The sequence below is a fragment of the Numenius arquata genome, chromosome 18 (assembly GCF_964106895.1).
Source record: "Numenius arquata chromosome 18, bNumArq3.hap1.1, whole genome shotgun sequence".
Taxonomy (NCBI): Eukaryota; Metazoa; Chordata; class Aves; order Charadriiformes; family Scolopacidae; genus Numenius; species Numenius arquata.
The window spans coordinates 658828-672767 of record NC_133593.1 but is presented as its reverse complement, the minus strand read 5'-3'; the positions used below and the strand labels follow the sequence as shown (position 1 = coordinate 672767).

At 46.7% G+C, this 13940-nt stretch overlaps 1 protein-coding gene across 1 annotated transcript; it reads left to right on the top strand.

The window, feature by feature from the left end:
- Nucleotides 1–6091: 6091 nt before the first annotated feature.
- LOC141473311 (1-acyl-sn-glycerol-3-phosphate acyltransferase alpha-like) lies at nucleotides 6092–11719 on the top strand. The gene is made up of 6 exons (XM_074160741.1): nucleotides 6092–6276; nucleotides 7469–7602; nucleotides 8058–8233; nucleotides 8519–8614; nucleotides 9099–9171; nucleotides 11574–11719. Exons 1-6 carry the CDS (start codon nucleotides 6092–6094, stop codon nucleotides 11717–11719), a joined length of 810 nt encoding a protein of 269 aa, XP_074016842.1.
- The last annotated feature ends 2221 nt before the right edge of the window (nucleotides 11720–13940 follow it).

Sequence of the window (13940 nt, the reverse complement as noted above, 5' to 3'; positions counted from 1 at the left end):
TGCACTGGGTTTCAGTAAAGTTTACTGTCAAAAACATATTTTGGACCCTCCTTTCAAAGTTTCCAACCTACATAGAAAGATATTGGGCATTGGAATCACTGCTTATTCTTGCTCTCCTTTTTTTTTTTTTTTTTTTTGTGTGTAAAAAAAGTATGCGCTTCAGTTTCCAGAGAAAATCTACTGATTTCATAGTACCTATGAGTGAAGCAGCGATAGCTCTCACGTACCCCAAATAGACTTGTTTAAAATGCCCTGTTTCAGGTTTTGCTTGAATATGTAATGAAGAAATTGTCCACCTGGAAGAAAGCTGTTCTCTCATCATTTTTTGCCCTTAGTCCAGAATGCCTAAGGCATCATCTAGTGTGATGGAAAACTGTGACAAGTTATTCCTGCAGCCTGACATGAGCCCGAGTGACTTCCCCCCGGGCGGTGGAGGTGGAGGTGGTCGGATGTGAACTGCAAAGATAAGAACAGTCTTAAAGCACAAGAAAGTTAAAGCTAACCTGGTCTTACTCCAACTTTGTCCCCTCAATATCTTTGCTTGAAATGGATCAAAACTGCTTTCCCCTTCCTTTGTAGTTTGCTGTTGTTACAATCAGGAACTATGAGTCTAGCGGATATGTAAATGTGTAACTGAAAGGATTAAGGGTGCCTTTCGCAAACACGAGCAAGAACAAACAGTGAACAATACCATCAGAAAGAACCACTCTACAAGCTTGCAAAATAAATGGAGGAGTTGCAAAAAGCTTCGGCGTTTATCTTCCCCAATCCACACAAAGAGTTATCAGCCACAGTGGTCAAAGAGCATGACGAACAGAACGATGCCCCAAGTCAAGGCCTCATATGAAAAGAACAACCAGGAGTTCACTCCTGGGTGACCACTGAACACCACTAGGGACCACCCACCAAGACCTTCCATGAAGCCCCTAACTGGCTTAATGTGTGTGTGCCAGGGTGATGTGAATATTATAATGAGTTCTGGGAAATGTAATGACTATGTATATTCTGTATAAGTCTCTGTGAGTCTCTCATTCAATGCACGTGTTGGGTGGAGAGATCCCCCACGTCCCCGGGGCCGAATAAAGAGAATGCCTGCTTCTTAAGACTATATTGGTGTTAAGAGATTTACTCCCGACTTTGGTGACACTGTGTAACCGTTATCGATCAAAAAATTGCAATTTTGAGCTGAGGCCAAAATGTACCTTGCACTTTGTAAAAGGTACACTAACCACAGGTTAGTGGAGGATGGTGGTAGTTTTTGTATGGGGATACTGGACACAGAAAATTCAAGAACATGTGTGTTTTTAATGATAGAAGAAATTTCTTGCTTAAGTCTCTAATCTGTACTCCTGTGTCTTGTGGCTCTATGAAATACTCTTCAGAGAAAGGGGCTGGTGCAGAATTTATTTCCAACAAATATTTGACAATAATCTCCTCCTTATCACCCCCAAAATGGGAAGACTCCTCATGAGATCCTCGGAGAAAAAGAACAGGCATAGTTACTGACTTCTGCCAGCCCCTGGCCAGGGTGGAGGGGCGATGCTGGGGCTGCGTAACGGCCCGGGTGTGTAGCTGATAAACATAGGCCTGGGCACGTTCTGAAGGCAGAAAGCATGCAAACTTGCATTAGGAGCGGGTTGGAGCCCACCGTTTCTTGGGTGAGTTCCTGGTGCTGAGAGATACAAGGGCTTAGTCAACAGATTTGAGGGGTGTGAGATGCCCGACTACATGGGGGATGCGTCTCAGTCTCTCTAGCTTTAGTTTACTAGTACTAGTTGCCTAATGTCTGCACCTCCAGCGTCTATTCAGCCTCTTGGGAACAGAGGAGGTCTCATTCATCACCTCTTGACTTCAGCAATTAACTTAAGGGAGACTAAATGACTGGCTCAAATCTTTCTGCATACACTAAGCACAGAGGACCTAATTTTCCAATTTTAGCCAAAAAGACTGAAATTTGGAAAATATAATCTAGTTTATCAGCTTGATTGCCTGATCAAACCCATGAAATGCATGTACGGCATTTCCTGTTAACCTGTTCGAGTAGCTGGTTGGACTGCAGTCCTCCAGAGGTCCCTCCCCACTTCAATTTTTCTGTGATTAAAGTGATAAACTGATTTATTTTCTAGCCCACAATTCACCTGCCTGTACTAGACCCTTGAATGTAAGTCCTAGAGCACAAGCTGCTCTAGGCTGTCACATTACGTTTCTGTCAGGGCTGTCTGGATGCCACAGATACCTTAATGAGAAACTCCTCCTGCCATTATGAAAATTCCCAGCTATGTCTTTGCTCATAAGTAGGTATTCAAAGCTAATCTGTGCCTTGTAAAACTGAGTGATGCATGGATTCATCATGGAGCTGCAGCTGGAACATGATAAATACAGTTTCCTCAGCCTTGATGACCTGTCTCTAATATATTTACCCTGGAATCTCTCTGAAGTTTTTAATATCAATGTTAATGCCTCTATTGAACTGCATAGTAACTATGCACTAGATGAGTTCCCTTTAGCACTGTTCTCCTATTGAAGACTGGGTGGCTGATGTGGTCCTTGGCACTGAGCAGTCCCAACACTTTGCCTTTTCATAGCTTGTTCCAGTCTGTTCCAGTGGAGCTATTTTGTCAGCAGTTTCCAGTGGAAATTGCTCCCATTTCAGAATCCAGCCCTCTTATTTTGTCCTGAAATCATTGCTTTTGCATTTAAAAGTCAATTGTGATCATCAACTTAAGCAACTCTTCTCTCTCTCAGTGTTGCTGTATTGACAGTCCGTTTTCTTCGGAGCTTTCATTCACCTACTGTGAACAAGACAATTTCCTTAGCCTTTTCTAATTAGATTAGATCACCTTCCCTGCCTCCTCCTCTCTTCTGGCCAATGTGTGGCTTAGAGTTGGTGAGTAGGAGAGTCATGAAAGCTCATGATATGAGCAAGCCCCTCCTCCTCCTATCTAAGATTCACTTAAATTGTGCCAGGCTCTGAAAAAGGTGCAAAGACCCAGGGGCAAAAGGGAGGCAACTGAGCATGGATACACTTGCTCTGGAAACTGGGAGCTTCATTAGAGCTGTAGTTTCTGGAAACACCTTACAGGTTAGGCAAGACCTGACGGCTTTTGACATGGGAGCATGATGGATCTTGGTGCTAGGGAGCCTTGCAACAGAAGAAAATTATAGCTGAGGATTTTGGTATCTGTGGGTTTGGAGCCCAAGTGTTTTGTTAGATCTGAGCTGACTGTCTCTCCGTGGTGAGCTGGGAATGGCATAATTTTTATTATCTCTTTATGTCCTTGCCTTTTCCCATACTCATCAGAGATACTTAGCAGCTGTTGAAAGCCCCAAATAACCATTAGTCTAGCTTCAAACTCTCGCATATCTAATGTCTTCTTGAGAGTGTGTCTGTCCTCAGTGCTCTGAGTGTGTGGAGTAGCCTTTCTCCATGGAGCAGCTCAGCGATGCCCAGCCGATGTTGGTTATTCCTCAATTTGGTGGTGCCATGGAGAAGCAACTCCTCTCATAAATTTGCAATGTGAGAGTCTAACTTGTAAATCTGCTTATGTGGGTCCTTCTCTAATTATGCTTTGTTTTGTCCACATGGAGGCTGCCATTTGTGCTGGAGACGTTTTTCTGTCTTTCCCTCAGGTTCAGGATCTTTTGTTCTTGTAGACCAGCTGTATTTTAGGGTTGCTGTGCTCCTTTGGGTAAGTCATCAGCTTAGTACCTATTTGGTAGTACACTGCAGGAACATGATTTCCCTACAGCCTTAATAGAAATACTTGTAAATTACTGTCAGTGACTTAAAAGTAAAGCTCCTCAGTAATTTGTGATGAATTCCTATTTGCACGCTTCCCTGTCCCTAGACATTCTGGATGAGTTTCCATGTCATCGTGTAAGATATTCCTCTTGCATTAGGAGCCTGACAAAGGCAGGCTTGATCTGAAAGCTATGACTGTCCTTCCAGCCTTTTGCTGTGTCCTGGTTTAACGCCAGTCAGCAGCTAGGACCCTGCAGCCACTCGCTCACTCCCCGAGTTGCAATGGGGAAGAGTAAAAGTGAGGAAAAGCTCATGAGTTGAGATAAAGACAGTTGAATAAGTAAAGCAAAAGCCGCATACACAAGCAAAGCAAACAAGGAATTAATTCACCGCTTCCCGTGGGCAGGCAGGTGCTCAGCCATCCCCAGGACAGCAGGGCTCATCACATGCAACGGTGACTTGGGAAGACAAACGCCATCACTCCAAACGTCCCCCCTTTCCTTCTTCTTCCCCAGCTTTATATACTGCGCGTGACGTCCCATGGTATGGAATGTCCCTTTGGTCAGCTGGGGTCAGCTGTCCCGGCCCGTCCCAACTCCTCGTGCCCCCCAGCCCATTGCTGGCAGGGTGGGGTGAGGAGCAGAAAAGGCCTTGAGACCTCAGCAACAACTAAAGCCACCAGTGCGCTATTAACACTATTTCTCATCCCAAATCCAAAACATAGCACTATACCAGCTGCTAGTAAAAATGTTAACCCTATCCCAGCCGACACCACGGCAAACTGACTTTACCTCTCTCCTGGTAGGTCAGGATGAACCAGTTGCATATCAAATCAACCTCCACCCAACTGTGAAAGGCCATAATTGATGAGATATTAAGAAAGTAAATAGGCATTAAGTAACTAACTGTTTGTTGGATCAGGCCTTGGATAAGCACAAAGCAGCCATGGCTAGTTTCTATGAACCGTCTCCAAAAGGGAGCTCATCTCTGCAGCTCCAGCACAGAGGGGTCGCAGTGCCTGGGCCAAATGTGCACACACGAGGTGCTTGTCTTTTCCATGTGCTGGTGCAGGGACAGTGAGGAGGCTGTGGATGAAGCTCTTTGCTTTGGCTACCTCTCCTGTGGTTGCAGGGAAGCCTTGGGAGGTCTGAGCAGCAGGGCATTCAGTCACTTCTCTCCAGTTTTCCCATGAAAGACATGAGATGACAAGTTCCTGGCTAAGCCAAGGCAGCAGGGAGCACAGCCAATGCCTTTATTATGATTTCCCCAGTTTCTTATTAAATACTGCTGAGTCTTTTCCATTTTACTGCCCTCAGGGATTTGATCTTCATCTTTATGTTGCAAGCGACAATCAATGTGGGTTGATGGGTCCTCAGACCTCCTCATTCCCTTCTGAGAATATGCACCTTTCAGTCCTGGCTGGAATTTAATATTGTTGCTCCTCTTAAGTGAGAGCTGCTTGAGCAAGATCTGTCGTGCAGATGATGAAACATGAAACTTTTGTTTTTCAGCCTAGTCATTGTACTTGTTGCAAAGATCCTTTTCGTGCAGTGGTTTTAGGACATGAAATGCAGCTGGAGCGCCCCCAGGTTATACTTGCATTTTCATGATTTATTTCTTACATATGCAGATGTGTCTAAACATGTGCCTGCCTCTGGCCATGGAAACATCAGGAGTAGCTGCTCTTGCTTTGTTTATCTTTTTGTCTAGACATGTGGCACTTTTTCCACTTTTCCTACTCTATTTGAGGAATGTCCACTTGCTTGACTTAGTTCCTCTAATGCCTCGGCATATGGGGCAGGAGCCAGCTGCTTGGATCACCGGTTTTCTCTTTCTCTCCTCCATAACACTAATTTCTGGTTTCCTGGACATCTTGCAACCAGCTCACTTGTTGGTGAAGTTCAGTGTTTGCGCAGAGACAGACTGGTGTCTGTGGTGTCCGACACAACCTGCCCCCAACCGGTAACAATTTTCATAGAAGTTCTCAGTGTCCTGATGCACAGAGCCCCCCCAGACTTGGGACTGTGTCTCCGAGCAGTCATTACTCTACCAGCCCAGAGCCACGCACCCCCTGCACATCGGCAGCCTTGCTATTGCGTGTTTGCCCTGCTTGCCAGCCAGCTCCTACACACCGTGCTGCTGGAGATCCCTTGTTAAACCGGCTTCCCGTGGTTAGTTTAGCTCTGAGGAACCAACACAGCCCTTTTGAAGCATCGCTCCCAAATCTCGTTCCAGCTTTGCACCACCCACATGTAGCTGATCAAGGGAACTCTGCTCCACAACATCGGGTGCTCATGACTCATTTACTGCTCCGTGCAACACTCCTCTGGTTAACTCTGAGCTGGAAGGATGGAGCTTTTGCTCCTTCACTACCCATTTACTTTTCTGTTCATCGCGTTTCTAGTCCTTTACCAGGTGAATCCTGCATTCAGATACTTCTGCAAGATGACCTTCTATAAGTTGTGGCTCTTCACCCTAAGCATTCTGGTTATTGTGTTGAGTATTCCTCGCGGACGTAACGTGGAAAACATGAAGTAAGTTGTCTGTGGCTTCTTTCTGCTCTGGGCATGGGTAGGGTCAACCCAAGCTCTGTTTTTGTCTGGGAGCTGCACTGCAGTGGGGAGCAATTAGCTGTGTACTGGTGTGGAGAGTTGCCAGGCTCTGCAATTCAGAGAAGGGATGTGGGCTTCAGTATTGTGATTGAGTTGATAAAAAGAATGATGAATGATGGAGGGAAAGGATGTAAAACATGACATAAATTTAACAGACTAGGTAATGCCAACAAGCTGGATGCTCTGCACAAGTAAAGTAACTTACTCCTATCTGGTCTTCAGAGCTGTATTTCCCTCCTCCGTGTGGCTGGTCATTCCCTTTCTAAGTTGTGTTGGGAAAGCCTCGGCAGGTGCTCTTCTCTTTCTCAACTTTGTTCTGAGCCAGCGCCCACCTGAACAGGCACGAGCAGACATTGCTGCCCATCCCCTCGTTATTGCCTCTGCAAGGAGCTGCCAGACTGACCCAGAGGCTGGGTGTACGCCTGTGATTAGCAGTGATGGACATTAGTAACTTGGGCTGTGGGCTGAGTGGGGGCTGGAAGCTGACCCAGCTACAGAGCAGCGTAGTGCTTGTAGCCTCCTGAAGTGCTGCAGAGGCAGGATCATCGTTGTATGCTGCAGTGGGAGTTCTCTCTTAACTGAGCATCAGCCTGTCACTTTAAGAAATTTTCTTCAGTTTTTGACTTTTGTGCCTGAGGTTTTTTTTTTCTTTATTTTTCCAGTATCTGTTAAAATATGACTACTAGAATTACAGTCTAATGTCACCCAGGGGCAGATTCTCTCTTTCCACAGCACAGGCAATAGCGGAGTTCAGTGCATGGCATGTGTTCACTATTCAGCAAGGTGGGCAGGGGAGTACAAACAGGAGCACTATGAATTTGGGCATTAGCTAATATTTGGCTGATGCACAGAATTGCTGTAGCTGAAGTTGCTTGGCCGTTGGTCTAGCCTAGCTTGAAGAAAATCTACCAGGTGTATTTGTCTTCTCCAATGAAGTGATGACCTGAAGACATGCACTAGTTGCTCTTCTCCAAGTCACGGGTCGAATCTAGGAATGCAGAGAAGCAGGCTGCAGAGGCAATCTGTGAGATGGGCTGGTCTGGAAGAATGGTGTTTGGTTCCTTTACCCAATTTCACCATCTCTTTGGCTTATGTCTGCTCTCCTTTTCCACAGGTATTTCCGCATGTCATTGCTGCCTCTCAAATACATTTTTGGGATCAAGATAGTGGTGAAGGGCAAGGAGAACCTCAGGACTAAGAAACCTTTTGTCCTCGTGTTGAATCACCAGACATCCCTTGACATTATGGGTACGTGGTGATCCTGCCTTCTGTCCCTGACCCCAGGTATCTGTACGGGAGGGTAGTAAAAAATCCCAAGTACCACACACAGAGGGGCAGGAACAGCTGTTATGTAGTCCATTACCAGATAGTCCCAAAACAGAGCTGTTCTTCAGGGTAATAGAGCCAAATAGGTATTTTCAAGCTAAATCAGCTTCATCCTTTCCAAGAGAATGGGGATGAGAGTGTCAGTTGACCATAGCCGTGTCATAGCTGCTGTCATTCGGTGTCAACAATAGTCCTCCTCTACGTGGGTGGTTAGTCTGGAGACCCCCAGAATCCCTTTCCCAACATGTTTCTGATCCTATGAAGCTGGATAAGCTCTGCAGGTATGGCATGTCCTAGAGGAGAGGACTGTAGCCCAGAATCTGGAGGAAACCTCAGTGCAGATGACGACTTGTTCTGTCCTTGTTTTCCCCTTCCAGTGATGATGGAGATGTTACCAAATCGCTGTGTGCCCATTGCAAAGAAGGAAATCCTATACATGGGCACTTTTGGCCTAGCATGCTGGCTTTCAGGGCTCATCTTCATTGACCGCAAGAAGAGGGACGAGTCCATCACTACCTTGACAGAGGTGGCACACTCTCTGCACAAAGAAAATGTGAGTAGGGAGGACTCTTGGTGAGGAGCCACTGGAAAACATTTTTGAACCTTGATGCAGCTGGAAAGGGATCTTTGTCTCTGGGCTGGGCACTGTGCAGAACAGAGTAAGAGCATCTCTGGTGGGTTCAGTGTGTTGTGTGCTCTTAGAGTGCCTGAAGTGGAGGAATTGGATGTCTCTGCATGGTCAGGAGCAGACAGATTGGTCCCAGGGAAGTACATCTGTGCAGTGGTTTAGAATAGTAACTGGAGATCCCTCTCTCTCAATGTCTTCTCTCTCCTACAGTTCCGCGTCTTGGTCTTCCCTGAAGGAACTCGCAATCATGGTGGCTCCATGTTGCCCTTCAAACGTGGGGCCTTCCAGCTGGCTGTGAAAGCCCAGGTGAGAGCCACCTTCCTCCTGCCCCTTGGGGTGCAGTTTGCCTACCATGGTCCTCCAGTAACCAGGAATATGTGGTTTCTGGTCCCTGGCTTCCCTTTGGACCAAGCATGCATCCAAGAGCCAGCAGGACAGGCTGTTTCAGGGACAGGTGAAAAATCTTCATGACACAGCTTGGGAAAAAAGCGGGGGGACCTTGACAAAAGCCCTGGACCTGACCGGGGGAGTTTCTGCTGAACAGGCCTCTGTACATACTGATTTGGCAATCCATGCATTGTTGGCCTAAATATAGAGATGAAAGTGCAAATACTAACAGTGAGGACATGGTGTGATACAGTTAAATGATCTAAATATCCCTCTGAGAGCCTACTATAGAGCTGACTGGGATAATTACAGCAATGTGCAGGTTTCACCTAAGAACACGAGTTCTGTTTTGGGGGAGGAATGGGGAAATGTGTAAATTCAACGTAGATTTCCTCCCTTCCAGGTCCCCATTATTCCTGTAGTGATCTCTTCCTACCAGGACTTCTACAACCAGAAAGAGAAGAGATTTACACCAGGTAAGGATGACTTGGTGCAGAGACTGGGCTGGTTGTTGGTGTAAGCTCAGTCCTTAGAGGGAACCATAAGGTGGGATCATGTGCGATGTGAAGAGAGCAGCAGGAAAATGGCAGTTTCTGTCTTCTCAGAAGAGGAGGGAGGGAATGGGGGATTTCAGGCATCACTTTTGCGTCTCCCCTTATATTTCAATTATAGAACACCAGCTTGGAAGGGACCTCAAGCATCATCTGGTGTGACCTTTCTTGGCAAAAGCACAGTCTAGACTGTTCTCACAGCTTGTCCAATACCCATATGAGGGAGCCTGGAGAAGCAGCAGAGTCCTGGGGCAGAGCCTGCCTTGCCCCCGCCATGCTGTCCTTGGATCTGCAGGTGCATGGAGAGTTGGGGATCAATAGCAAACATGGAGCTCTCAGCAAAAGTCATGCTGAGGGCATTTTTCCTCCTAGTTACTCTGTTCTTTCCATGTTTCATCCATTTACAGTGACAAAAATTTCTGCTGGTAACTGATAAAATTTTATGGGGAAAAAAAAGATGTAAGTCATGGACTTCAGAAGGAAAATGCAGAAAAAATCTTTCCAGTTCCAACAGAGAAAAGTAACCCACTCTGTTCCTCCAATTCCTTCCCTGAGATGCACCCCAAAATGGGCTTCTGCCACGTCCCACCCTCCCCAAGGCAAGCCCTGTCCTTTCCCAAGGGGAGGATTTGCATCTGAAATTCTCATTCCTCCCATTGTTTGTACCTGGATGTAGGCATTCTTTGCAGGACACACACCTGGAAGACAGAGTAGGTGCAAACACTTAACATAGCATTGTCTGTTTCTACTCATCTTTCACCTGCTGGGTCTATCCTGTCTCCGTTGGCCACATATCAAAGGCTTTTGGTACTGGAAGCATTGCCCCGTGGCAGGGTCAATAGGAGCATGAGCAGGCATGTCAGTGCTGCTCTGCTAGCCCTCTCCTCCCCATCACATCCCTGCTCAGTTGGGCAACCAAGGAGAATAACCCAGTGGGGAGGGATCTCTGCAGCGGCTCAACCTTTTGCTTTAAGCAAGGCGAACTCCAAAGACAGATGAGTTTGCTCTGTGCCTTGTCCAGCCAAGTTTGGAGTAACTCCAAGGAAGATTTTACAACCTCCCTGAGCTTTTTAGGAAAAACTCTGCAGCTGAATGTACATTTGCCTTTATAATAACTTTATCCTGGGAATTTGTGGTTAGCTGACCCCTAAGCCCTTTTCTTAGTTGCTGTTAAACAAGTAGGACCTTCACTGCTGGAGGAAGAACCACAGTTAGCTCTTCCTGTACCTCCACACTTTTCCCACCTGCAAGTTTTGCCAAGGCTGATTCTGAAGATGTGCTGCACATGGCCAAGATTTCTGCGCATTGAGCAGGCTGTTCCTCAGGTCAGGACAGCTTGTCATGTCCACAGTGGCTCTGGGCATGCTGATGAGCTTCTGGAAAGATCAACTCTGTGTCCAGTGTGTGTTCAGTGTCATGCATGGAGGAAGTCTGGTGCTTGCTGGAAGTGTGTTATACCCCAACAGACCTGCCTCTTCAGCATAGCCCCGTCATCAGTCAGCTTCTTCTGTAGGACCAAGTGAAGCAGAGTAGACTCCTAGCTTTGGATGTAGGATGTGCAGGCAGGGAGCATGCCCTCTTCTTTAGTGAAGCCCTTCTCTATGCTTCTGTTTTGCCTCCCTTGAATGGCTCTACTTGCCACATTTCTGGATCTCATTTCCTACATGCGAGACAGTTAAAAAATAACACAGACACTCCCCGAATCCTTAGGTGGGTGTTTCTGCAGGCAGCGTTTTGTCTCCACTGGCCAGAAAAAGGGCTACTGGGTGCGAGAGCATGTTGATAGCTCCCCAGTATATTCTTTCTGTTTGCACCAGTCCATTGCTCAGTGGAGCTTCCCAGGAGGAGTATTGACTCACCTTGGTCTTGGGCTCAATTTCTCTCATCTCAAAGCATGTTTCTGGAAGGAGGGATTCTGCTGAGTTTGGTATACACAGACCAGAGCACGGCCAGTTTGGATGTGTTGTATTACAGACATCTCATTCTCTTGGCTGTGAGCCAGACAGATCCTGAGGTTTTTCCACTGTGAAAGCTTATTTGATATGAATCATTGCATTGAATATATTTGAGGATAGATTCACCTGTTTCTGTATTTATGATTTTTGTGGTCTGTGGATGGGAAAAGTCTGGTTTGGGTTTTTGCTCTGTGCATCTGGGACATGGCTGGGTTGCTGCCCAGCTGTTGGTGTATGAAAGAGGACATCTCTCTTGGTTTCTGTCTGGTTCCTTCACTTGTACTGATCACTTCACTGTATCTTCTCTTGCTCTTCTACACCATGCCTATATTTCCTTGCCCTATCTCTGACCCTCCTGTCTCACTATTCCAGGGAAAAGTGTCATCCAGATCCTGCCAGAAGTGGATACTGTTGGCCTGTGTCCAGACGATGTTCCCAAGCTCACTGAGCAGGTCCGTGACTCCATGCTCACTGCCTATCAGGGGATATCAGGAATGACGAATGGGACTTCCCATTAGCAATCCTATCTTCCAGCCCCAGCTGTGTGTGTAGCAGCTGAGGGGGAGGCCATGGCAACCACAAGAAGATCTGGAAGCAGAGTTAACTACGGATTGCAATCTTGGCGTACCAGAGACAGGCAAAACATCCACAGAGGACGAAAAGCTTGTAAGTGGAGGTGGTGAAATGGTTGCCCTGTTCCTTCCAGAAAACTTTGCCACTTGTGTGGACAGACACACAGTGGGTAACTGGACATTTCTTTGTAATCTTAACCCTGAGAACTTCTCTTCAGCTGGACCCCAGGCAGAGCTGGACCCTTCCTGTGAACATCTTATAATCAAATTTTTCTATTCCAAACCCAACAAGGTGGAGGCATTTATCCCTGAGCCTATGGCCATCCTGCCTGGAGAAGTGGTTGTCTGGGGCCTGAGGGCTGCCACATTCCCCTGGAAGCACACTCAGGAGAAGGCACTGTCTCCTGCCTCTTTCTGTGGGGTGGACTTGGGAGGTACCTCTGCCATGAGAGGGGAATTAAAAACCTTATGTGTGTCTCAAGGGGTTGGTGGTTTGTTTGCTTTTCGTAGCCTTCCTTTAAAGCAAAGAAAAATTTTGCTTTCAGTGGTTGGGCACATCTTGAAAGTGTGAGGGGAACATGCCTGGGGACTCAGAAACCAGAGGCAAACAGCAGAAATGTGTTATTTAACATCCTTGCTGTGCCCTAATAATGTCATGATTTTTAACACAACCTATATATATATGTGTATATATATATATATTTCAGTCCAAATACACTCTGGGAGCTTCAGCTCCTGATTCCTGAGTACTGCCTGACTTTGCCCTGTCTTCTGTGTGTCAGAGGATGGAATATTGCCTTCCTCTGCCAGGGTCACCACAGCCTTTCCCCCCGCCTCACAGTCTCAGGGCTCACGGAACAGTGCTGTCCCTGTGCTCCATCGCTCTCCTGGGGCCCAGAAGCCCTGGGGGTCTCCTGAGGGCTCCCCAGGCCATGGGTGGGCAGCACAGGGCACTGGGGTGGTGTAGCATATGAAGGCACGGACCCCGGTCGGAGGTGCAACCAGAATCGTTTATTCCAACAAATACGCAGCTTATATAGCGCTAAGTATCTTCTTTCCCAGACAACACGCCCCTGCAACCCCCAACTGCCAGAGGGGCGGAATCCCCCTCAATCAGTAGGGTCGTTAGACGCTGTTTGTGGGTTGTGCCCTGCCAGTGTACCAGTACAGTGTGCATTTGAGCATACATGACTTGATTTATGCTTGTATAACATGGCAAACATAACATAATTATCAACAGAACTACCAGGCTGGTAACATCAAAACGAACAATACTTTTGTGAACAGAAAAGATTCATTGCTCTGTCGTTTCTGATGGTTGTTCACGATGCTCGGCTTCTAGATACGAACGTATCGTGTTGGGATCCACTTGGGACCATTTCCTGTGGAAACACAAGCGTATCCTCACCCCCAGGTTATCAATGGCACGGGGCTTTCCCATTGTCCAGTGGCCATATCACGAATACGGACCATTGGCCGTGTTTTGAACATTGAGGAAGCTCCAAAGTGTTGACTTACTCGTGTCACATCACTGTTGTCTCTGTTTAGAAAATTTGAAACAAAAGTGGCTTTCCATAGTCGTTCCTGTGGTGGATCTCCCAGACTCCCCCTTTTTTGTTTAATTAGCAATTGCTTTAGCATTTGATGGGCACGCTCAACAATCACCTGCCCTGTAGGGGAGTGTGGAATTCCAGTGATGTGGTGAATGCCCCATTCCTGTAAAAAAAGTTGTGTGGTTTTAGATACATACGCAGGGCCATTGTCTGTCTTGATGGTTTCTGGTATAGCCATAGCAGCGATGGCTGCTAGCCAGTGTCATCGCACATCTCAACTCTTTTCTCCTGTATGTGCAGTGGCAAAAATATAATTAAAAAAAGTATCAACAGTGACATGTACATACTTTAGGTGGCCAAATTGTCCAAAATGTGTAACATCTGTTTGCCAAATTTGCAGTGCTGAGGTGCCACATGGGTTAACTCCCAATTGTGGCAACGGGGCTATAGACTGGCATTCAGGGCATGTCAAGAAGATATTACATGCTTGGTCAGTGGTTAGCTGAAATTGCTTTTGCAGTGCCTTCCTGTTTTGGTGAAAAAAACTATGTGAGAGCTGTGCTTGTTGAAATAATTGTGGTGTGGCGAGGGCGACTGTGGCTTTATCAGCAGCA